Here is a 27163-nt window from a genome sequence, read left to right as displayed (position 1 = left end):
TCCCTGTATAGTATAAACGCATACTAACACTACTTACACAGCTATACTACAGCGGCCAGTATGCTACAGTGCCCAGAGCCCATTAATTTATAGCAATAAGCTTGATTTGATCCCCGAGTCTTCACACCGTTAGACGTGAGTACTTCGCTTCCCACTTCCGGTATAGTATAAACGCACGGTAGGGGTCGGTAGTTTGCTTTCCACTCCCTCTAACACTAACATTACTTGCACAGGTATGCTACAAAGACCAGAGAACATCACTTTACAGCAATGAGATCACGGTTTAGGCTCTCGGTTTCATACCCGAGTGTAGCAGCATCTCATCTTAGCATCATGTCACTCTGAGCAACACCGCACTTTCAGACCGGTAGGAGTGAGTACTTCGCTTTGCACTCCCCCACAGAGGTTACAGTGCTCCTATCCTCCTGATTCCTACTCTTTTCACACTTTTTTCCCCTTACTCGTTTCAACTGAATCACAAAATGGCTGCCAACACTTCCTAGTTGCAACAGCTTGCAGCCAATTAGCAGCAAGCTCGTGCTCGTAATGCCTCAGCCAATCAGAAGGCAGAATTCCCAAATATCGATATCTGTAAATTTCGATATTTCTCTAAAACTACTGAATGGATTTACATCAAATAAACAAAAGCGTGCCTACTAGACCAAGACCCTTCTCCCTGCCAAATTTGGGGTAATTCCATTCACCCATTCACCTGTAGCCTTGTCTAAAGTTTTCTAAGGAAATTGAAAGGAGAAAACACGTTTTGGGACCCCCCTTTTTTCTCAGCCCCCCTTGATGAATCAACCCCAAATATTCAACATAGGAGCTGATATGAACAAGGAATTAGTTTGGAACATTTTATGAAGATTCATCAAACGGCGCCAAAGTTATAAGCAAAACAAAAAATGTTCTTCCTATGAAAACTTGATCCTAACTATAACTACCTACTGGCGACTGCCAGTAGGTAATATATATAGATAGATATATGAACAAAGCAGATCCCAGTTTAGGTAATAGGCTGTCAATTGTGGGCGGTTTGAGCACGGGTTACTGGCAACCCTGCATATGCAAAAACAACTCCTCTGCAATAACAGAAAATTGCTCGAACACTCTTGAAAGTTGCAGAATATTTATTCAAGGCTCCAAACAACGCGTTCAGCTTTCGCCTATATATTCCTGCAGATAAGAATTTCTATGGCAAAGTTTTTGACTCATAACTGTATATTGATTAGCCTAAATCATCATAAAGAAGTGTCAGAGACACCTGTCTGTTCTCCTTTTCTCTGAAGAGCTTATGGTAGACATCATCCCCTTTTGCTTATGGTGATCTAATCGGGTGTGCCCTCCCCCAAACTCAGCAAAAATAGGTCAAATTAAGGCAAAGGTTAAATAATCCTCAATCACATTTCATCACACATGCCAATTCTTTTATTCCACCAATGTTGAAACCAGCTACTTAAAACCATGGTTACAGATATTATTTTCATAATGCTGAGTCATATAACTCATCACATGTCCTATTGTACTTCAGGCCTGAAGTCAGAACTCCATATGTAAGTATTCACCCAGCAGTTGGTCCATATATCCACCACAACACTTTCATCAGTGTGTTGAACACTTTTTAAGCATGTTTTTTTATGGAACAAGGAGGGGTCAGCTCATGCTCAGTTCCCGTATTATTATATAGGATATTTGAATAAAGCTTTGTGTTAAAAATATTGGATGAAGCTCGCTCCTACTTTTCTTCATTCTTCCTAAAAGACACAAGGCACACGGCAATCGTACCTTATAGCAATGGCTTTACCACATTTATGAATAATCTATGGTTCAGAGAAAGGACATTTTCCTTCTGTGTCTGTTAATACGAATGTGAGGGAAACATAGCAATACAAGCACATATTTATTATCTGCAGAATTGACAAGTAAGCCTGATTGCTATACTCTACCTACACCACACACCGTGTTAATTATAAATGCTGACACATTTATCATGTCTGCTTGCTTTATAAGCAAGCAGGGCTGCATTGAATGTAACATGTAAAATACATTATCCGTGTAACACTATAAGCAGGAGATTAAACAGAAAGGCAACTAATATCAAAGAAATATGCCTTTAATCTAAGCACACACTGTTAGTGGCATTGATAGGAAGGAGATGGAGATGTTGCTCTGTCGCCCCCAAAGTTCATTGCAATTAATCCATGCTGCTGTGAAATCAAAGGGGTATATTAGCAAGGGCTGTATCGGCATTTTAGCCGCAATTTTTGCCGCTAAAGCAGCAATATTTTTATCGCCCTATCAGCAAGCTGTCGCTAACAACTGTTAGCAACAGGTTTATTGCGAGAGTGACCGTTTTGGGGGCCGCTTTGCTTGTCAGCGATGTTTATCGCAAATGACATGCAAAGGAGGCTTTCTCAACTTGAAAGCGACTGAAAACAGCCACAAACACACCTTCCGCCTATTACCAAGGCCCGCAAAGCGATAAAAAAAGCACGCACACCGCGTTTAGTGCTGGATTTTAACACCTGCTATAATCCTGACTTAGCCATAGTTTTCTATGGGAGGTGGATTCTACGGCTGAATCCTCACCTGCCTATTAGCGACTTTTTCCTTAGCGATGGGAATTCATCGATGGAATTCCCGCGTTAGTCCTGGAGAATCGCCACTGTCACTAGTTTATTATCGCCTTGGAGATAAACGTTGATAATAACGCGTTATCTCCGCAATGTAAACCAGCGATAGCCGGCGATAAAAAATACAGCGCTAAGCTCGCTTTGCGATAATCATCGTAAGTCCTTGCTAATATGGCCTAAAGTGATCATTCCTGGCCCCTAATTCTTCCCAAAACGGATTAGCGTGTACTACACATTTTTTAATTCAATTATTATACTTTATCCTCTTATAAATATAAAAGTGATACTTTACAAATTCTAACAACACCAGAGTGCAAAATCATATGTTTTTAAGCAGGTGTGAATGCTAGGAAATGGTGATATTATATAGTGCAATGTATCTTGTTTTATATTTACATGGATAGAAAATAAGATATAGGAATTACAACATTCTAATTGTTTAATATGCTGTTAAGTGTTGTCAGTTCAATTTAGATGGGATCGTGTGTACCACCCACCTGCAGAAGCAAAAACACAACTGTTACTAAATACTATTTGTTCAACAGGAAAAAAAAGAAAAGACAGGCTTCATAGTGTTACTGCCTTTTACCATTTGCTGTTATTCTGAAAATATTTTTCAGCAGCCTCGTCCTTCCATCTGTACACAGCAAGAAATAACGGCTCTGTGCTACCTGTCCAAAGGTTGAAAAGACTATAAAGCCAGATTATCCACAGTGAGCCTTCTCTTCATCAATGTTCTAAGTAATTTTGAGTTTGAAGGTTGTGTGGGCTTTTGCAAATGATGGATGTTTAGTACTTTCTGTGTGCTACGGAGATTATGCCTGTTCGATAAATCGAATACGACTCTCACTTCTGCTTTATCAAGAGTGCCTTAATCGTTAATGTGCATGGTTGGTTCTTTTTGTTGCAGTTCAAGGCTTTGTTCTCCTTCCCACCGAGTCAAGGGTAACAGAAAGGGAGATATGCACTGTGGTACGTACTTTTGAAATATGGCTAGGAGAAGAGTCCACTTGCCAGATAGAATATTGAATAGAAACGAAGAACCATAATTTCGCCAGATAAAATAACGTCATGGTGGATCATCCTATTAATTATCCAAATACATTAATTCATTTGTATTAACGTAAGCTATTCTCCTATTCATAAGAACAAAAACACTAACGTTATGTTTCGAATGGGCGATCAAAATCCAATCTTAGCACAAACCGTTAGTTGTGCAGTGATCAGAATTCTGATGTATATGGTGTTTGTGGTGCAAGTCACACCCATTACGTTTTCTTCAGGGTCATATCAGTAGGTTAAACTTGCTGATATTTACTGGTAAAAATACCTGAAAGATACTGAGACATACAGATTTAGTTGTGGAACGAACTAAAATCTGCTTGAGACACCTCATTTCAAATGTAGCCATTTCTAAGATGTAAAATTGATTGCGCCAGTGAGAAACTGGTTGTTGGTTGTCTAGGGTGTGAACCATGGTCAAGCAAACGTTAAAATGATTTAAAAGGCAAACCACAAAAAGTAAATACATTAATCTGTGCTTAACCCTGAGTAGCTTGGCACAAAAGAGCAGTCATATAGAGGCAATCTGTGAAGTATTTATGCAGCTCAAAAATCGCACTACAGTGAAAGCACAACACAAGAAAAATCCCAAAACAATTTAGAAAAATAGAATAATTTGTTATAAAATAACTGACACCATAATGGCAAAAATCCAATCAGTAGAATGGGAGTTATACATTTTTAAATCTCTTTGTATAACTAATACCTAAATAACCAAAGTTCCAACCACAGACATCTAGCACATCTAGCCGTGCGAGACCGGGACAAAGTCGCAGATTGGTCCTTTCCAGCATTTACTTTCTAACATAGAAGAATTTCTGAGAAAAGTATTCTGAGAAGGGATTGTTCAGCAGGGCAAGGCTGAAAAAGGGGCCCGAGGATGGAGCGCCATAGTCCTATAACAAATCTTGATGGCGCAGGGGTGCGTCAGTGCTAAACTGCCCACCCTTGCACTGCCAAAAGTCATAATTGGCCAATAGAAACCTTTCCGGAGCTTTTTCTTCTGATGTAACTCGACCCTTCACAGGAGGCCAGATTTGGTGAGGGTCCACCCTCTTGACTTTCTGCAAGGCCCCGGTCAAATCCTGGAAGTCTGGAGCTCCAGAGCTTTCAGTGAGATGAACCTGAAATCCTGGCCGGCTCATGGTTGAAGGTAGCTGGCTTGCCTCGAGACGTCAGGCCTGTCACCTCATTGAGCTTTTTCCCAAACCTACTCCAGAGGCATCCAAACTTCAGGATGTGCTTCCTGAAGGTCTCCGTGTATATTAAAAGGGTCCAGATCAACAATTCAAAGGTCTGGAATCTCCTCGACGGTCTCTGGGATGTCTGGACCACAATTTCCACAATGCTCCTGGCCAAATCCTTAAAAGTCCACTGGATGCACTCAAACATTGGAGACTCTTGGTGGGGATGATGCAAGTCTGTTCTGTTAACTCTAGCTTGCAGGGAGTCTTGATGCAAGGCACAGTCCCCAGGGCTGTAGTACCAGATTGTGCATCAGCCACAGTCATTCAGAGTGCAGGTCTTTGGGTGCAAATCCATCTTCCAGCAGGGAAGTCATTCTTTTCCTTATTGTTTCAGACAGCAGATCTGAGATACTATGCAGCTCTCACATATTTATTCAGGGTTCTGGGGAGACAAGCAGGGGGGCTCCTCTGTCCAATGAGATGCTGGGTGCCACTCAAAAGCATGAGAACTTCCTCCGAAGTGTGGCATCTTCTTGTCCCACAAAGCACTGCACTTCCAAAATCCCTCATGGATTCTCCAGAGGAGTAACAGCTAGCTAAACCCACTCACAATATGTCTCATTCCCATTGGCCTTCCTCCCCCTTACCTCTGATAATTCCTGTCCTAAAGCTGTCATCTGGCTGTTGCACAGGATGTGGGGGTAGGTACGGCTGGCATCCTTACTGCTCTGCTCTCTCTTTGAGCTCAGTTTGATTCATCCATCCACCTCTGCAGGACGCATCCTCCCCGGCTGCAGAGATCTCTCCATCGGATGACCTCTGCTCCAGCCAGGCCACTTATCACCTAATCAAAGCAGCCTGGCTAAGACTGTTAAGGCTGACCAATCAGCAGAGACTAGTAGAAGGCTGGATTTTGGTTTACAGAAGAGAAGTTTCCATAACTTCTATTCTGTACTAGTTATGATAAATTCAACAGTGGCAAGTTGTTGCACTTATCAACATGAATCTTTTAAGTCCTTGAATAATATTTCAACTCCTTTCCTGGCAATCATTATATCTACATAAAATATTTCAATGTTAGCCTATGGAGCTCAGTAGCTACGATGTGGACAAATTACATGGGCTGTTTTCGACTCACAAGGGCATATAAAACATCTTTTATAAAGTCCCTGCTAATAGGTACATGCCCCCAACCCCAGGACACCTAGGGGAGTTCTAGGGGGTGCCTAATCTGTAGAAATAAGGTAGATTATCACTTTTAAAGTGACCATACCACCAAAGTCATGTTTTCACCCAATTTACTTTAAAAGACAGTCCCCAGAGCCTGGCTGCCTTTAAAAAGATAGCAGAAACTCAGCAGTGCGCACATGCAACCCTCTCAACTTCAATGCCCTTTTATATACTAGGGACCTATAGGTAGTTTAAGCCCCATAGCCCTATTATGTGCTAGGGACTTATAGGTTCTATCAATACCATTTGTGAGAATATTTTTTTAAAGACAGGCTGCAAGACAGGGCTGCTTTTACAAGGACAGGAGGTGCTCAATAGTGCACACATGCAAGTGCAGGAAATCTGCTGGGCCTCTAAACTTTCATGCCGCATTATATACTAGGGACTTATTGGGTCTGACTTTGTCAAATGTAAGTGTACCCTATTACATATACCTTTTTGCACATAGCACTGGCCCTGGGCCTGCTTAGCAGAGGCCAGGGTACAATCAGAGACAGTTACTACCAGTATCATGTAGCTAAAATGGGAATGAACAGGGCAAAAGGAATGGCTTTCTAACACATATCATGAACTGGCCAGTTTAGAAAAATGTTAATTATATTATGAATGTGCAACAATCTGGTTGTTCATTACAAGGAAAATTGCGGCTAAAGTGGCAATGCATTGTAACAAACTTGAATAAGTAACTGCCCCCTTTGCAGCACCTCAGTTTAGTTCTTGAACCGAGACATATGTTCTCCTTTTGTCTTGGTCAATATAGGAAATACCTCTTATACTATTGTGATAAAAGAATATCAATGAATGCATGTGGTGGCTGGTGTCCAAGTGTCTTTGACCTCATTGCACTAACAGAACAGACAATACTATATTCAGCGGGACATATTGCCCTTGAAAAAAAGCAGATGTGCATATTTTTCTTTGAGGTCCACTGTGGCAACACACCTCTCAAGAAAGGCATTCTTTAAATAAAAGTGCTGCTAACTTACTTGTACGAAATGCTAAAATATGAATAACAGAAGAATGATGTAGGTCAGGGATATACAGCATTTTACAAAACATAAATCATGCTAGGGATGCGCACAGCCTGTAATAAGGCACCAAAATCAGAGGCAGAAGCATAATATTGTCCTAGCTGTACTTCACAGACTCTCACGGCTTTCTTATATCTATGCCTTTGTAAAAATCTTTCCCTTGAAAGTGACAATATTTCCATGCATAGTCACATGTGCTACTCTGGGATTAAAATGGATGTATTATATCTCGTGAGATATCTTTAACACTGTTGTGGTAGTGATGTTAACATTTATGTCAAAACTGGATGTGTGCTAGAAATGATTTTTTTGTTTAAAAAAAAAAACACTTGCAATGGCATTAATGTCAACATTTTAATACTTAAACCCCCTGGCAGCCAACTTTGTGAAAACAGGTAGTAGCCATACTATTTGCCAGAATTAGAGATAGGTTGCAAGGAAAGAAATTGTGTACTTCAAATTTCTCCTTCATTATTGTTTCAGATAAGTTTAAAATCATGATTAGTTTATTAGAAGCTATTTTGCAATATTCGATTAGAGGCACACAGGAGGCAGGTCAAATGTTTAAAACATTGGGGGGTGTGGCTTCTGCGCAAAGCAGGATGGTGGTGGGTTGCTGAGCTCAGTTGCAACAAGGAGCTATTCTTCTATATTTAGCCATGTGCCAGCTACTCGTGGTGTCCTCCATTGACTGTATGTGTCCCCTTATCATCGTTGCAACATTTCAAGCCAATGGGAGCCACAGGAGGAACGTTTCATGTGTCCCATTGCTGAAGCGGGAATTCCAGTCAAACGAAAACGGGTGCTATTTTGTCAGCATGCCAACTGAGTACATCAACTGTCTGCTGCCTTTCTTTGCTGCGCCTACCTCCACAGTGTAACTTTGGCACAATGGGGCTTATTACGATGTCGCTCAGAATTGCGTCTGACCAACACAGTCTTGGTCTCCAGACTGACTGCCTAATTACGATGCAACCAAAAACTGTTTGGTCGGATACTCACATTTCTCTATAGGAGCATGTGTTACGGCAGTGAACCAGCGGTAATACAGGCTCCCATAAAGAAATGTGGGTGTGTGTAAAATCCTGCACCCTGTGGCAGGCACCTCATGGTGCCTACCACACAGTGCATGGATTTACAGGGGGGCACCCTAGGTACCCCCTCAGCCACCTACTGTAGGCCATGGAGACATGGGCCCCCAAAGTTGCTTTCCAACAGCTTTTCCATTTCGGACCAGGGAGGACCTGGCCTGGCAGTTCAGGCTGGACTGTTCCCATTAGGCGCAGGGTCAAGACTGATTTGCACATGGCTGGGTCCAAACTGGAATGGCATGGTGAGCAAAAAAATGATTTAGGCCCAGATCTCTGTACTGGGGTGAATGTATGACATTGTTCCGCATTCTGTCCATCAATTGTTCTTTTTGCATTTATTAATATTCAGTGAGTGCATTGTCTTTGTCATCCTCAACCACACTTCACTAGTCCGTGAGGTATCATAATGATATTCCTGGAGATCAGCGACTTGATGCGTGTTCTGAAAGCTGGTAAAACTTCGATTTTGTATGGTTCAGCCACAATATCTTCATTTTTCAAGACCTTTCTAATGCCATCAATAGAAGAATATAATTTCTTGCACTTCATCCTCAAATGAAACAGCTGAGTATTCGTAATTGCATTCTACATCCATGTCTTTGTAAAATTACTCATTAAGGCATTTCATGATCTTTTCATGATCCAGTTAAATTGAAATTGTTTATTGAGAACTTTTCAAATCGTAATATGGATACTATCATTCAATGCTCTTAATCATTTTATTATGCACATGTTTTCCTTAACATATTATTCTGTATCTTTCTAAGTATATGGTTATGTTTTATATATTTTATTTCTTTTATCTCCCTGCTGCTCAGTGCTGACATCTCATGCTCATTCTCCATTATCTTTGCTTCAGATTAGGATTTTATCCTTTATCTGTCTCTTCCTATTTCATCTCTCTTATTCTCTTTCTTGTAACTGTGTGAGTGTCTTTTTTGTTTTTTATTGTTATCCTGTCTACATTTCTCCTTTGTTATGTTAATGTTAATAATTGATGGGTTCAATTCACAAAAATAAACTAAGACGAAAGTCTAACTTTACGACTTTCGGTATTCTTAAACGTAATTCGCGAGTAGTGAAGTTAGACTTTTGTCTCAGTTTTACTTAAGTTTTGGTGTCAGTTAAACTTAAGGCCAAACTTAATTTAAACTGACACAAAATTCTAACTTTAATACATGAAATGCCCTTTGTGAATACCAATAGTCATGAAGTTAGACTTTCGTCTCATTTCTTTGTGAATCGAACCTGGTGTCTTTTTTGTTTCCCTTTACATTTCTTTGCAGCTTGTCATCCTTATTCCTGTTTCGCTTCCTGTAATCCTTAATGTGTTTAAGGTTTATGGTTGTATCGTGGAACATTCATGGTCTGGGACATCCCATCAAAACAGGCAAAAGGTACTTTCTCACATGTCAAAATGTAATTCCCATGTTATTTTTTTACAGGAAACTCATCGTAATGATGCAGAATCACTTAAACTAAAATGGCAATGGGCAGACTAAGTAGTTTTTTCTCCAGCCATTAATCGTAAAGGTGGTGGTGCTATCCTTTTTCATGAATCGCTAAAAGTGCAGATTATATATACTTTGGGGCAGATTTACGTTGCCTGACGCATCTCTGCAAATCGGCAGAGATGCGCCAGGAAAGATGCGGCACACAAGTTCTTCCATGCGCCACCCATGATGCGCCGCATTTACAATGCGGCGCACCATGACGCAGGAATGAACAGATGCGTGTCGCATCTTGGGCGTAAAGTTGGCGCAGTGCTGAAGTTGTGTTGCGTGCGGCACGCAACTCCAGCACTTTTCCGACTTGCCCTATCTTTAATGTGGTGCGTCAAGCCTTACGCCTGCTTCAAGCAGGTGCAGGGTTTTGACGCATCAGCGTTGGGAAAGTGACTCAGTGAAATCTTGTAGATTTCACTGAGTCACTTTTCAGGGGCGTTCCTGTGACGGAACGCCCCCCCCTGCACCGGAACGCCTACATGAAACCTGACGCAGGTTTCATGTGGCGCAGGGCCTTACACCGTGACGCATCTCCATAGATGAGTCACGGTGTAAATGCCTCATAGGGATGCGCCACAATTACGCTGCCTTGTGTGACGCAACAGCGGCGTAAACGTGGCGCAAGGGGCTTGTAAATCTGCCCCTTAGTGTGATAATGATGGGCGATGCGTACTGGTAGATGATATAAGTCCTAATAAACAGAATTCTTTATTTAATATTTAGGGCCCTGTGAAACCATATCTTGACTTTAAGCATACTATTAAAATAAAATGGCCCCCCATTCATAACCCCAATATTATTGTAGCAGGTGACTTTAATCAATGGTTAGACCTTTTTTCTGACAGGAAATCTAAATGTAAATGTATTCCTGATAAGTCCAATAAAACATTCCTATAGGCCATGGTCACTCATTCATTATTTGATGTTTGGAAAACCTGTAGTCATGATATTTTCAAATGTACATTTTTCTCTAATGCTCATCATATTATGTCTTCAATGAATTACATTTTATTTTCCAAACCTTTACTTCCTCCTATTAAATCATCATTAATTGGCTCCATTTTTATTTGTGCCTCTTCTGATTTATGACTCAAGAACTCTAAACCGGGTCAATTGAAATTCAATAACTTTCTTTTATCTGATACCAGTTGTATTACAAAAGAAACTGCTTTTATCAATGAGTTTTTTTAATTAACCACTCTATTGATAGTTCCATTTAAAATAGCTGGGATGCTTTTAAATCCTCTTTCTAGGCCATTACTATGTCATATACAGCTAAGAGGAAATATACAGTTAATTCTCAATATCTTACTCTACTACAAACAAATTAAAAAACTTGAACACTCCTATTGCACCTCAAAATCCCTTTCTGTCTGTTATATATGAACTCAATGCAGCCAAGTCTACCCTCAAGAAACTTGCCACCACTGATGCTTGCAATATCCTACTTAAGGTTAAAATTAAGTATCCTGGAGTTCAAAAGAAAGCTGGTTAAATGATGGCTAGTTATTGAAAAATTATATTGGCGCGTTAAAACATTGGGCCAATTCATAATGAACGTACTGACACTATTGAGTCTTACAATTCTGATATTTCAAATGTCTTCCAAGATTACTACAAATCATATTATACTGAAGACACCATTCCCTCAAAACATAATATAGACACTTTTTTACTGCTCTTCTGCATCCTCCTTCCATCCCTGACAAAATGAAATAATTAGAAGCATATTTAACTCTTCAAGAGATTGTTGATGCCCTTGGGATGATGATTGTTACTCATGTGCTTTACACATTATTCATGTTATCTTTCAAAATACCCAATTATTACTTTTCCCAGATTACCTCTATCTGTACCAAATTTCTATGGAGTAATAAACACTCACGTATTGCCCTATATAAAGTTAAACGTCCAAAGAATGAAGGTGGAGTTCATTTTCTGGATTTCAAGTTATATCACTCTGCTTTTTTAATCGGTCAATTGTACGTTTTAAATAATGATTTTTAAAACTCTCCAATGCCAACATGGATTGCATTTGAATGATTAATGATGTGGATTACAAGTCTAAATGTACTTTCAATTCCAAAATCCCAATTTTATATATTTTAAATATTCCAAACATTAGTTAAATACAATTTTTACAAAGGATTTTGATTTTCATCAATGTTTTCTACCGTCCTCCATCTGGTATAATAAGTTTATTTAATTTTGTCGTAAGTCACTTTATTTCAAACATTTGAAAGAAAGGGGTATTATGTTTATACATCAGTTGGTAAGTCATAACTTTGTTATACGCTTTCCCCAATTGCAAACAGAGTACAATTTTCCAAACTAATTTTTACAGGAATATGATTTAATATTGTCTGCTCTTCATTCCATTTTATTAAATAAAAATGTTCCTTATGATCTGTCTCATCTCCCACCCTTGACAACATTGCAGAGTGTTGTTCACGAATCCATTCACAAAGCTGCTCAAATATATGAAGTCTTATTATCTCCTATTACTGTACGATAAAAAATTTCTATTGAATTACTGTGGGAAACTAACCTCGCTTGTGTATTTTCCTTATTTACAATAGAGCAGTTATTGCTCCTGAATGTATTTCTAAATTTCATATAACTTTGCTTTGCTGGTCTTGCTCTAAATCCACAGGTACTTTAACACATTTACTTCATTATTGCTCACCTATGTTTAATTTTTGGAAAATGATTTGGTCTAAATGTTTTAAGGTTCTCAAATATAATATTCAACTATCAATTCAGAATGTTTTCTTAAGTTCTCTGGCTCCCGACTTTGATTATACGTCACCTAAACCTTTGTTGTTCATTCTTTTTATTGCACATGCTTTCGAGGTTATATTCGCATGTTGGAAAGATACTTCTAAATGGTCTATTTCAACATGGTGAAATCATATTTGCAATGAGCATAGAATAGCAAATGTTTCTTCATTATCGTTACACCAAAAGATAAAATCAGGTCTAAATTGGTTACCATTTACTACATTTCTCTTCCCACTCACCTAACTCTTATTTCTCATATTTCTATTTTCCCTATCCTATTTCTCCCTATATTTTCTTTTTTCTTAGCTTTGTCTGTTTTCTTACTTTTTCATTTAACTAATCACTTTTTTCTCTTCTCTTTCTGTATCATTTCCTTTTTTAATATAAAATTATATGAAAATGTGATTCTTATATGCTCTTCTTTCAAGTTGTATTATTATTAATATTCATATTAATATGTACGTTGTTTTATTACGATTCTATTATTGTTTTCTTCATTGTTATTCCTTTGAATATCGTCAAACAAAAAAATATTTTAAAAAAATTATTACTACATGGGAAATGAGCATTTCTTACTAAATTAAGGTATTTGTCTAGCCAAAAAAGTGATACTCTGCACAAGTAATTGATATTTGTCAAATGTGTAATGCTGCCTAATACTTATTTGGTGTCCAAATTATTCCCATTAATCTTAAGCAAGTAGAAAACCTCACAAAGCAAACTTTAGCAAAGAGAAACTATATTTAAGAAATGAAACTTTTCAGTATCCCAAAGGAATGGTTTTAGTTTAAACAGTCATATACCAAATATTTTCATCAATATAATATTTGTGGCTAGTGTTAATTCATCCATAGGAATAACAGCACATTCATAATATAAATGTGATCAGTGCTCATTTGTGGAGTAGTTTATGTTCTAATTGACCACATGTGAAATTGAAGTCAAATACCATACATGAATACTTTATTTTTGTTAACAAGTATGGCTGTTTGCACCTAATATTCAAGTCAGAGTGTGATTGATTTCACTTAGAAATCTGCTCTTAAACGTTATAATGGCAGATGGTCCTGGCAGTGATCTTGTTTGACAGCTCCGGAAAGGACAAGAAGAAATTGGAGAAAAGTAGCATATAACTCACACGAAAACGTTTGCACAAACATTGGAGTAATTTCTTTTAAAAGGGAGAAATTTAAGAGAAGCATAAAGAGAAGTGCTCTCATCAATGTGAAAAGGATTATAAAAAGTGAAAAAAGTTGACTTATTTATGGCTTTTTTTCTTCAGTCTTCTTTGTCCTTTGTTTCCTAGTTAATTTTTTTTTTTCATGCTGAGTTGCCACTTTTGGGTGAAACAATGTGGAGAAAAATTGTTTTTATTTGTTTCTCCTCTCTCAAACAATGGTTCACCTGTCAAGAGCAGCAGTGCACACCCCCAGCTGGCCAGGCGCTGAACACACACCAGCTTCTGAAAATCCCACCAAGGTGGAAAGGTACTGTTGAAAGCCTACACCAGTAAATCCATTGACCCCTTTTTACAGACAGCGAGGCAGGATACCAATTAGTAGAGGAAGCTTGAATGTGTTTGGTACATTTCTGGAATACTGCAAATTGTGGACTTTACTGAAAGCAATTTCCAATTTCATACAGACATCAGACCTTATAAAACCTTAACATCACTAGGTGAGATGAACCACTCAAAGAAGAAATATATATTTTTCTTTTGAAAGAAGTGGAATTCTTACTACAACAGACAACTGGTTTCAAATAAATGATTTCAAAGCGTGGAACATGATTTCTAATCTTACTGGAGATGATTAAACGAGATCTCACAAAGGAAGTTTGATAACTGTTTGCTTGGTTGTGGACATTAATTGGCTTCCTAATGGGAACAAACATGCTTAAAACTACAATTTAGAGGTTTCATATCAAGATTAAATTACCAAGCTTGAAATACCATCAATTAAGCCACCAAGGAAACTTCAGAAGGCACAATAAAAAATAAACTATTTAGGACAATGGACAAGAAAAATGCATTTGTTCTAATTTGAAATAATTATGTTGCTTACTTTTTCTCTCCTTTGTACCATTCAAATTGGGGTGCGGGAACTGCTGCTGTTTCACATCGTATCAAACCACTGCGTCCAAGGGCCACTCCCGACGGCCGAATTTCCAATATTGTGGGGGCAACTGTAGAATAAAAATGTGGTTTTACTAAAAGCAATTCAATAAGCTTTTGTGCACGCAATTTGTTCAAGCAGTGACTATATGTATAATAACCACTAAAACTTGTAGTTGTGAGAGAGTAACAAAAGAGTAGACCCTAAACGTGTAAAGCACGGAGAGGGCTTAATTGAGACACTGCTTAATCAACAAACACCTGGTCATCTGCCTGACCATACACATCACCAACATTCCCTCATTACATGGCATAGTTGTGATGCAGTCCCAACACTTCCTCTTTTATTTAGCTGCTAAGACCAACATTATGTTGTGCATAATATTTGTAAATAACAGGTGCCCCTATTACCACGTTTGCGGATATTCATGAAATGCAGTAGTAGTGGTGTTATGCAAAATGATGGCTTCCCCCCTGCAAAATGTGGTATGGGGCCCCTGAGATTTGCATATTATGGCTATATTGTTTGAAACTGGGTCTCTAGTTGGCAGAGGTATACACCCTGTACAATTAGGGACCACAATCCTAGTCAGGGTAAGTCCAACCCAACCTAAATGTTCTTGCGCTCACCCACTGGTAGCTAGGCACAGATGAGGCTTGCTTAACTTAGAAGGCATTGTGTAAAGTATTTTTGCAATACTCATACAGTAAGACAGTGAAAACACCCCAAAAAGACTGCACAACAGTGTAGACAATTATAAATAAAACAAGACCCAAATGACTAAAATCCAATGTGTAGAAGTTGAAATACTGAATTTTGAAGAAATAAAGGCAGAAAAGCGCATAAAAGCAAGTAGCTCTAAAAAGGTTACTTTAGGTCATGCTGGTCCAGAGCAAAGTCAAAGTTCGGACTGATCACGATGGAGCACTGGCCCGCTACAGGACCCATGCAGGCCCTGGTGAACAAAGTATATTTCCTGGTCTCAAGCAGCGAGATACATCCATCTTCTCCATGCAGTGAAGGTGATACATCAGTTCTAAAGATGGGTGGCGGAGTTGAGAGGCGATGCATCGGTATCTGCCATGCGGCTGAGGGGATGCGTCGATCTCACCAAGCTGCGGGGTGATGATATGTGGTCCTACTCTGGAGGCAAAGTGCTGGTTCTGAACCGATGCACCGATTTTACTCCCACAACAGAATAATGTGCCTGTTCTGCCACACGCAGACAGGAGATGTCTTGAAGTCTGTGTTCCAAGTATTTGGGCCACTTCTAGGGATCCAGGCACGGGAGTAGGTGTATAGACTTTGATAAACCTGAATCTCAAGCATCAGGAGGCAAGACAACAAGCACATCGAGATCACTTGGTAGAAGGCAACGTCCAGCTCTTCTTCAGCAGAGTCAAGAAGCAGAAGGCAGCAGGGCAACAAATAGGCATTCCAGATCAGCTGTCCAATTGAATCCACAGCAGTTCTTCTGACAAAGGTTCAGTTGTAGGTCCAGAAGTGTCTGATTTGCTTGAGTCTTAGACCCAGCACTTATACCCAAACATGCCATTTGAAGTTGGGGAAAATTTCAACGAATGGCTTTGTGGGGGTTAATCAGTCCTTTGTGTGGGGTCAGGACTCTACCTTTTGAAGTGCATGTGTGAGCCCCTTCCTGCCCAGGAAGGACCATCAGAATTCAGAAATATGTAGATGGGTACTCAGCCACACCAAGCCTTCCTGTGTTTGTGCCTGTGTGGCTTGAATATAAATTTACCTTGAAAAAAAGAAAAATTCAAGAGGTGTTTGGCAAAACAGAAATGGTTGGTTAATTAAACACCTCAGCTGGGAGTACAGCTCACAGAAATCGGTCTGAAAAGTATCTCAAAGGACAATAAATCCAAGCAACTTTTATACAGTCTGGGGTGTCATAAAAGTACATCCTTTGATCCTTGTTCGATTAAAAAATGGGGTTCTTATCTGTGGAGTCGTAAATAAAAGATCCCTGATAAAAAATGCAGGTGGGCCTCTACCTTGTGTGGACGTAATGTGGGCCAATGAGTTTATGTCCACATGCCCGGCATGAGGTGAACCTGTTCCAAACTCCATGTGGCATCTGGCTTAGTGATTTTTTGGGAATGCACGCGCACCTCTGGCCATGTGTACTTTATGTGGCCAATTTCCCTCGACCATTGTGGTGTCACTGCACTTATCTGGGGGGTGGAATTGAGGTTCTTGTACGCATGTTTGTCTGCCAGCTATGTGCCACCCCATCTGTGGCCAGTCAATCAGTTACCACGGGCCTAGGTTGCAGAGCGTGCCTAAACACGCATTTCGGAGTCGGGGTTGATGGAGAGTTCATGACGGTGAATTTGATAATAGAGATGCAATTTCTTTTGTGGATGTGAGTGTACCATTATAAGAATTGCCATAGTTTTTATCAATATCAACACCTGTCTGGAGGAATGCCCAAGCATAACTGATACCCAGCCCCGAAGTATATTTAAAGGTGCACAGAGAGGTAAGAGCAGAGATATTGCCCCTGTCTTAAAGTGGCATTTCTAAAATATTAATGTTAAATATGACTTTACCTATAACGAGGATGTATACTTATCATTCCAAAGATATGAAACATGATGCAGCTACTCCCTTATAACCAGGAATTACAGCTTAAAGGTTTTTAATGAATTCCCAGTGTTAGCCGTATGAGAGGAGTAGGCCTCACAGTAGTGCAAAACTGATATATCTGTTTGTCACTACCAGAACAAGTAAAACCTAACAGTACATGCCGTACCTGTTAGTTACACAGCCCCCTGCAAGTATGACTTCCTAAGGCCTATCTTAGGGGAGACTTAGATGTAATAAAAGGGGAGTTTAAGACTTGACAAGTATTTTTTAAAAGCCAAGTCAAAGTGGTAGTAAACTACAAACAGAAGCCCTGCAGAGGAAGGGCTGAGACATGGTTAGGAGGCTACCTAGGTGGGTGGCACAAGCTCACGTGCTACTAGATTCAAGCTAGCCTGTTTGATGAGGGGTAATACCCAGAAATCGGTCCCAGGATGCTTGTTTCTGGTCCAGGAAGCAACTGGCTTGGCACTTTGGGCTAGACTGTTCCCATGAGGAACAGGGTCAATGCTGATTTGCATATGGCTGGGTCCAAACTGGGGTGGATGGTGAGCAAAAGAGCAATGAATTTAACCCAGATCTATTGACTGGGGGTGAATGTTCGATTTGCTCTGCATTCCTTCATTTCTTTGTGTATCTTTTACTTTCTCGCCCTAAGCGCACTAGGTTTGCCCAGACGTGGGTCCCAGGCTCACTGTGCCACTAGATTCAAGTTAGCTTGGCTGATGAGGAGTAATACCCCAAAACCGGTCCTTGGATGCTTGTTTCTGGTCCAAGGAGGTCCTGGATTGGCAGTCCTGGGTAGGCTCTTTCCATGAGGAACAGGGACAAGCCTTACTTGCATATGGCTGGGTCTAAACTGGGGTGGCATGGTGAGCAAAATAATGATGGATTTAACCCAGATCTTTTGACTGGGGTGAATGTTTGATTTGCTCTGCATTCCGTTCATCTATTGTGTGTCATTTGCTTTCTCGCCCCAAGTGCACCGGGTATGACCAGACGTGGGTCACGGGCTCATGTGCCACTAGATTCAAGCTAGTCTGGCTGTTGAGGGGTAAAACCCAGAAACCAGTCACAGGATATATGTTTCTGGTGCAGGTAGGACTTGGCTTGGCAGTTCATGCTGGACTGTTCCCATGAGGAACAGGGTCAACACTGATTTGCATATGGATGGGTCTAAACTACGGTGGCACAGTTAGCAAAAGAACAATGGATTTAACCCAGATCTTTTGACTGGGGGTAAATTTTTGATTTGTTCAGCATTCCATCCCTCTATTGTTTGTCATTTAAGGCCCATTAGTAACATTTTATTTATAGGCCCTGGGCACATGTAGTGTACTTTACCATGGGCGTATACGCAATTTAAATATGCCAATTGGGTATGGACTAATGTTACCATGTTTTTGGGAGGGAATACATGCATTTTAGAACTGGTTAGCCAGCAAAGAAGAGGTAAATAAGGGGGATTAAGGCACCAAGTTCAAAAAGGGCCAGGTCAAACATACATCAATAGGCCTGAAGCAGAATTGAGGCTGCTGGGTGGGGCCCCATGTGCCGCACAGGGGCTGCAGATGCCTGGGATTCGCCCTAATCATGAGGCTTACTGCTAGATCTGGTTAGATTTGTGACCAGTAGCTCATACACAGATGCCTATTAATCTCATACGTGCAAATATGCATGTGGTTACATGTAATGTCCATCTCTCTATACAGCACTCCACTCCCCTCGGAGTAGATCCATACTATAAATGCCCACAAAAACAATGTAAAAATATGTGCTAGACCTGGCTTTTACAGCGGGTTTATCCCCATATACTTTGCTTCGTGGCCTTCTGTTTCTGACAAGTTTTTGTTGGTTTTATGACTCTGGGCAGTTTACCACTGCTGATCTGTGCTAAAGTGCATAGGTTCTCAGTGTAAAGTGTTGTGATAGATTAGCGATTCAATGATTGGCATATTTGATTTACTAGTTAGTCCCTAGTCCAGTGCACTGTGTGAATGAATGAATGAATGGGTGTCTTATAATGCGCATAACTTAACCCCAGGGGGCATCAAGGCGCAGATAACAGACAGATAGGCACAGCAAAACAGGAAGGAGATATAGTAATAATTAATAATTAATAAGCCAGGGAAAAGAGCCATGTCTTCAAAAGTTTACGAAAAATCATCAATGAGGGTTGGATGGAAAGTTCAGGCGGGAGCGTGTTCCATAGTTTGGGTACCAAGAAGGAGAACGATCTTCCTCCCCACTTCACCTTATTGAATCTAGGGACGGTGAGCAGGTTTTTGGTGGATGAGCGAAGGGATCTGCTGGGGATGTAGGGGCTGACTAAAGCTTTAATCCCTTCGGAACCAGGTCCAACTACAGCCCTGTGGGCCAGACAGAGGAACTTAAAAGAAATTCTGGCCTGAATTGGCAGCCAGTGGAGGTCTTTTCTCGCCTTGGTGGCCGATGAGCACCTGGGCAGATTGAGAACCAGCCTAGCGGCAGCGTTTTGAACCACCTGAAGTCGCTGACTCGCTTTCGTGGTAATACCACCATATAGCGCGTTACAATAGTCGAGCCTGGAAGATACCAGGGCGACCGTTGATTGTTTACATGCCTCCGGGGACAGATAGGGGGCGTTCTTTTTCAATGTCCGAATAATAGTACAGCATGTGGCCACTGTTTTATTGACCTGACGGTCGAAGGAGAGGGCTGGGTCAATTATGATGCCTAAATTGCTGGCTGCTTGTACCGGTTGGGGACAGTTCCCTAGTGAGACGGGCCACAAGTCATCATTCCACAATTCATGGCTCCCACCAAAGACCAAGACCTCAGTCTTCTCTCCGTTCAGCTTAAGATGGTTACGTATCATCCATACAGATACCTCTTCCATGCACGCTCGAAATTTAGGGGCAGAGTCTTGTGTCGGTCGGGAAGTAGAGACAATGATCTGAGTATCATCGGCATAGGAGAGTACCTGATACCCAAAAGATCTTATAATTTTAGCAAGGGGGGTCAGATATATGTTAAATAATACAGGGCTCAGAGCTGAGCCCTGTGGGACCCCACATTGCACCGCCTGGGAGGGAGACAGGAATTTGCCCAATTTAACTCTCTGCTGTCTCTGATGCAGAAAAGAGGAAAGGAGATTCAAAGTGTTGTCCTCGACCCATATCGCCCTCAGCCTGTCTACCAGGATTGCAGGGGACAGGGTGTCGAAAGCTGCTGTTAAGTCCAACAACACCAGTAGAGCGGTTTGACCCTTGTCAACTTCTGATCTGATGTTGTTGACTACCACCGTGAGGGCCGTTTCTGTACTATGGGCCGCACGGAACCCATGCTGGGAAACATCCAGCAGATTCTCCCTCTCCAGATATGAGGACAGGTGCCGATTGAGATGGGCTTCGAGTATTTTAGGCGGGGCCGGAAGTAAAGAAATGGGCCGAATTTTTTTTAGGACTTCGGGATTCAAGGAGACCTTTTTTAGCAGGGGTTTAACAACCGCGGTCTTCCAGGCTACGGGAAAGATCCCTTCGGTGATGGCCATATTCATAATCTCCAGTAGGGAAGGAAGAACAGCCTCTCTGCAAGCCTTGAGAGTTTTTAAAGGGCAGGGGTCTAAGGGGGAACAAGACTTAGTAGCGTCTAGGAGATTGTTAAGCTCTACCAGTGACATCAAAGGAAAGTATGTCAAACGGGAGCAAGAACTTGCTTCCGAGACCACAGGCCTGACCACGGAATGAGGTAAAGATGAGGTGGATGCCGGCCGACTGTTCAACTCCAAATTTAGAGTTTCCAGAGCAGTATGTATGTCTGCTATTTTAGTGTGGAAAAAGTTAGCAATACTTTCACATAGTGCCTGTGTCTCAACCACTGAATTAGGGGTTTTTGGTGAGGATAGGGAGTCGATGATTTTGAAGAGCTCTCTTGAAGATTTCAATGCAGCAGTGGTGTTATTGAAGCAGCTCTTTTTCTCCTCCTGTGTGTGCCCCTGACCTGTAAATCAAATGCTGCTAGTGGGCCTGCAGCACTAATTGTGCCTCCCACATAAGCAGCCTGTAAATGTAACTGAGACCTGCCAACTTGGTGTCTGTGCGCAATTTTGGTACTGCCATGTCTACCTGGCAAGTGCACATAATTGCGAGGCCTATCCTTCCCTTTTCGTACATGTTAGTCACCCCTACGGTAGACCTAAAGTACCCCTGTGGGCAGGGTGCAATGTATGTAAAAGGTATGACATGCCCTGATGTGTGTGGCATATCCTGATAGTGAATTACTGCCAATTTTGTGATTCACTATTTCAAGGCTACTTGTTCCCATAGGACAGAATGAGGAGTTTGCTTATAGCATCTTATAAACATAACTACCCCTGGGAACAAGGTGGGAAAAGAAAGTTTAGTACGCCTGAACTCAGAATGTTATCATGCATCTTTTAGTCTGGGTGATTTTTATATTCTGTGTTTAAAAACACCACTTTTGGCAAGTAGGTATTTTACTTGCTTAGCTATCCAGTGTGCCTCTGCTAGGATGTGTATTAACTGTCTGGCTTTCGATTGACAGGGGCTGGGGAGGTACAGTGGCTCCAGAGAGCCTGGATGAGTCAGGCTGGGCTGAATAGACCTGGGCTGCATTTAGAGAAGGGGAGGGGATTTCCTTTCACATGAATGGCCTGGTCTGCCTTCCACAATGCTGTCTCCACCTCCAGCCAGGAATCTGCACCAGAGAGGACTGAATTGGTCTTGACTGAGCACAGGGCTTCTCTGTCACCAGAGAACAAATGATTTTGCTGTATAAATATTGGGGCCCAGACCCCATAACTTTAGATTACTTCAGGAAAATCAAGAGTAACCTTTGCTAGGGAACAGAGCTAGAGAAACTGAGGAGGAATAATGCCCCTGTGGTTGCTGTCTGGAGTTGGCCTGCAGTGGCTACTTTCTGCCAAGGAAAGGGAAAATGACTTTGCTATTTGCTCTATCCCCTGGTTCAGGGAGATCTCCAAGGGCTTGAAGAAGAGCTTGGCTCCTGTTCTGAAGTCTCAGGGACACAAAGACTTCATTCCTAGCTCCCCAAAACTTCCTTGCTGGGAGTTCTGACCTGCCAAGAGGTAAATGTAGCTGTTCTGCGCGTCAGGTGGTTGTTCTGGCTGTTGGGAGCTAAAAAAGCAATGCAACAGTGAGAAGCGTGATGCATCCATGCCTTTTTTTGATGCATTGCAGAGGAAACCCAAGCAGCGTGTGCCTGTGGGTCGAGAAATCACTGCAGGATGCAACAAATGCATCGGTCTCCAGAGTCCGAGATCACTGCACCGATTCTGACACAAGCCCTTCTGTGCGGCTGCAGGAAACGTCCCGGATTGTTGCATCGCAGCGAGTCACCGGGTCTGTCGCATCCTTGAGGGACACATTAAGAAATCGATGCATCTGCTTCCCTGCGGCCCTATTTGTTTGTGTGCGTGATGCATCCAAGGTACTTTGTGGGAAAAGTGTTGCATCTACAAATTGCTTTGAACTGAACTATTTCTACCATTTGAGAATCATATTTGTAGTACTGTATTGTGGATTTTTGTGGTTTTGGTCTTGTTTTATTTAGATAAAGATTATTTTCCCCCCTAAACTGGTGTGGTGTCCATTTGCAGTGTTTTCAATGTTTTACTGTATGTATTCACAAATGCTTTACACACGGCCTCTGAGATAAGCCTGTCTGCTCATGCCAAGCTACAAGGGGGTGAACAGGGGTTATTTTAAAAGTGTATCCCCATTACCCTGACTAGAAGCAAGGGTCCCTATTTGGACAAACATACCTACCTCTGCCAACCAGAGACCCTTATTTCTAACAATATGTCATGGTATTATTGTTTAGGAGTTGCAGAATCATTGTTTCTCTCAAGTGGAATCAAGTCAATTACTGTCCATTTCAGTTTAACATGAAATGTTTTGTCACCCCTTTCTTAACCATTTACAGGTTGGACTTTGAGTTGAGTAGAGTGGTAATCCTAGATGGGATACCACTCCTTCTGATTATAACTGGCCTGATGTCCTCCACCCAGATTTTCTGGTGTGGAATCACAAGGACTGATTTTACCAGTTGGAAAATCTGGTCAATAAAATCACATGTTGATTGGACAAAGGCACAAATGCTGGTTCTAAACTCTGCAGCCCCGACCAGTAAGCCACAGCTCATCTTTCCCTGAACTGCACAGGTAAAATTTCACCCTGCACTAACTCATATCCTTAAACCAGTCATAACTAATGCACTTCAAGAAGCATAAACAATTTTTGTTTGATCTGCTCATGATCATACCTCCAGAAATCTTGTGCTTCATTCAGGCACGGTTTTGTAGATGTTTTAAGCTGTGTATCCTGTTTTTTTGGGGGGGGGGATGTTTCTCCTGACTACCCTTCAAAAAAAGCTGTGCTTGTTCGCTTTGTTATTAGTGATAGAAGCATGAGCTCAAATGTTTACCTATTTATTGACAAAGACAAGCACATATCAGCAAATGTCACATGGTCTTATCTTGGTGTGAAACTGTCAGTAAACCCTCCCAGAGTTGATTGATAGCCATATTGAATATATCCATTCGTAAACTGTCATTCTCGTTATGAAATGGTGGATGTATCATTGTTTGAAACAACTTTATTAACATTCCCATACTAATGAGCAGCAATAATTATTTATCTGAATCTTTCTCTGAGATCATCACAGATATTTTTTATCTAAACAAAGGGGCATATTCTCAGGACTTATCGCCAAGTTATCAGCACTTTATCTCAGCCAAAGTGGTGATAAACTTAGCGCCCCATTCACAAGCTGGTGCTAACAGCCGATATTACCAGTTCCCCTGCGATAGCAGTCGCAAAATACATTGCCACAAATGACCCCAGGAACTAACGCTAATGATAAGCAGAGTAGACGTTCCCGTGCAAATGCCACGACAACACCACATCACAACATTCTCAACACTAAGCTAGATCTGCAATAAGATCACAAAACAGGTAATAAGGAGTGTTAGCAGCAGGGATTTAACACCTGCTTTTACCTGATGTGAAGTCAGACGGCAACCTGCACCATAAAAGGGGGCCCAGCCCAGAACCACAGCTGAAGAACAGCAGATGTCATGGAGCCAACAATCATGCAGCTCAGACACCGAAGAGGGCCACACAACACCCACCGCCATCCCCTGAGGAATCACCCTACCCTCCCCCCCCGGGACCCTACATCGGGCATCCCCACCCCCCGGGACCATGATATTGCACATCAACTTCACAAAATCACAAGCAAAATCATTCGCCTGATGTCGCACAATTACAACAATTAACATTCATGTGTGGTCAGAAAAAGGAGAACCATTCATTCACCAACAAAATAACACAATCAAATTTGACTCTAAACAACTATTTGGAAGAGTCATTTCTGCCTGTCCACCACAACGGTAGCTGAACTGGATTATGACTTGTCTGTTGGAGATTGGCGAAATGGCATGGATGGAGCACAGATGTCCAGGCCAGTTATTGGATTGGCTCTCCCTCATGTTTGTTGAACTCACAACAACATACTCTCGGAGCTGATTGCCCATGAAGCTGCGCTCGCATTCATTGACAAGTAACTAAGTTCCTGCAGCCACAACTGATTGTCACCCAGAGCACAGGTCCCAACACCTTGTTGCATCTTGGAGGAATGGTCACATATCCCACCACAACAGTGGACAAGTCTGCATTTGCCTGGACTCAGAATGCATGTGAGTGCACATATGCGTTTTGACACACACCTGTGCAAAGTGTGGCAGTCCCATGGGCAAAGCTGCACAGCGTTGTTTGGCAATGTTCCTAAATCTGACATACTGCTGGAGGGAGAGTACACACATGGCAATGTACGACAAGTGACCTTGTTGGACCCTTTCACCTGCTCACTGTCAGCTGAGCACACAGTCAGCCCAGTCCAGTGATACAGAACTATGCAGATCCCATGGGCTGTGAGTTGTGTCCGCTGACACGGAGCAATGAGCAGACTCCGTACATCACATGACTCGTCCAGCAAGGCTAGGTGTGCTGAGCACGTTTCCAACCGTAAAGATGTGTGTTCATTATTGCATGTTGTGGCCCTTGCCTTGCCCGTACTGAGGCACACATGCTAATAAAGTCTACGCAACTTCACTGTGATGAGTGTTAATTAGAATGACAAATTTTGTGCCTCAATGAGCATTGTCCGTACACAGGGAGGGACTGACTGACGCATTTCCATTGGGGGTGAGTCTCTATTGACAGCTCCACCTCTGTGAGCCAGACATTGTGGTTGGGATAGTTGCTGGTAGACCTCTGCTATTAAGTGTCTTCAGCAATGTAAGTATGGTGTCCAACTTCTTGCCATGTGAATCAATGTGATCCATTAAAACAGGCTGTGTCCACACAGATGTTTGTGAGTAGGTATGCGACGAGACGTTCTGTTGTCACATGTGATGGGGACACTACTTAAGGCCTGCTACCGATTTTGACATTTTTACACACAGCCCTATTTAATACACGGACGTGGAGCTACTTTGGGGGGTTTTGAGATTGTTGGTCATGTGCAATGAGGCCACAGCTAGTTCACACCTTCACAGTCATCTAATTGGCCATGTGGGTCAGGTTTAAACATGCGAATTGAAGTCATTTCCCAGGGTGTACCTTTTAGTGGAATCAATGTCCCTACATTCATCCATATTTTATACTTGATTAAACATAGACATGACACATCTGTGTGATTTGGGATGTTTTATTTACATTCTGTGAAGTGTCGGAGCTAGAGCTGTACATGGCCATGCCAAGCCCACATTACATGGTTGACCAGTGGAGAATGAAAAGTTAATCGGAAGAGTTCAGTCCGCAGCCGGATTACTCTGTCATTGGTAACCAGAGCAGATATGGCAGTCCATGTTGGAGTCCAGGTGAATGTCGCAGAGTGTTTAGGGGACAGTGGGAGGTGTTGTTCCAGGGCATGATGCATAGGGCTGAACCAGGCAGGGACAGACCATATGGCGGAGATGGATGCTACTACCTCCTTCCTCACACAGTCATTACCATCCACATATTACTCCTCTGATATGTCTTCTGCAGACAGATCAGGGGGCGAAGGTGGTAGGGCTGCATCACTGTGTGCCAATGACACATCAGGGGCAGAGATGTGTGTGTTGAAGTTCCTGCCGCAATCATCTTGGACAGGCTCTGTGGCAGCAATGGCAAGACGAGGATCTGCAGGGCATGGAAGATCCCAGCTATATCTTGCTGGTGTTCAGCCGTGGCAGCCATACTTCCAGCCTGCATCGGCTCCATGGTGTCCATTTTCCTCCGCATCAGTGTCAACTCTGTGCTGTCATCGCTGGAGCCTATCTGACTAGACAGTTCTTGTATCCGATTAATTGCCCCAGTAATGTCAACCAAGGATTGTTGGAGAGCATGGAGCGGACATTGGGTGCCAGTTAGGGATTGTAAGTGGTCCCTGATGGGACTTAGACACCCACCTATGGCATCTAGTTTGGGTGCCATGAGGTCGAACCCCACCCGCAGCTGATCAGCCATCTTCTCCTGGCACCCTAACACACAGAGTTGGAATGCCATGTGTTTGTCGTGGGGGTCTTGTGAGCCAGCCGTGGAGGTGTGTGCTTCCTGCTGTGTTGTGGGATCACCTCAATGCAGCTGGGCGGACCTGCTCCTGGAGGTGGCGTGCAGATGCTATCTATGAGCCATTGGAGGGTGTCGGAGCGTATGGCCAGGGCGACCTCTTCATCATCACTGAAGAGATGTCTGGTCTGCTCTGCAGGAGGTGTTGATTTTCCCTGTGGAGTGTAAAGGGGAGATGCAGGTTAACAGTGTGTTCTATGTATGTTGACGCATTGTACATGTTTCCAGACTGACCGCATGACAATGTACATTGTGACTGTTTTGGAGAATCTGGCTATTTGATG

General features: G+C 41.9%; 1 protein-coding gene across 1 annotated transcript in view; it reads right to left on the bottom strand.

Annotated features, from left to right (window-relative positions):
* Positions 1–27163, bottom strand: part of NEGR1 (neuronal growth regulator 1) — a 2122935-nt gene that overhangs the window by 463616 nt on the left and 1632156 nt on the right. Inside the window, exon 5 of the mRNA XM_078668700.1 lies at positions 14584–14704. Within this exon, the coding sequence (XP_078524826.1) occupies positions 14584–14704 (121 nt within the window). The remainder of the gene's footprint in view (positions 1–14583; positions 14705–27163) is intronic.

The sequence above is a fragment of the Lissotriton helveticus genome, chromosome 1_2, assembly GCF_964261635.1.
Source record: "Lissotriton helveticus chromosome 1_2, aLisHel1.1, whole genome shotgun sequence".
Taxonomy (NCBI): domain Eukaryota; kingdom Metazoa; phylum Chordata; class Amphibia; order Caudata; family Salamandridae; genus Lissotriton; species Lissotriton helveticus.
The sequence above is the reverse complement of the archived record's forward strand: the minus strand, read 5'-3'. Positions and strand labels throughout refer to the sequence as shown.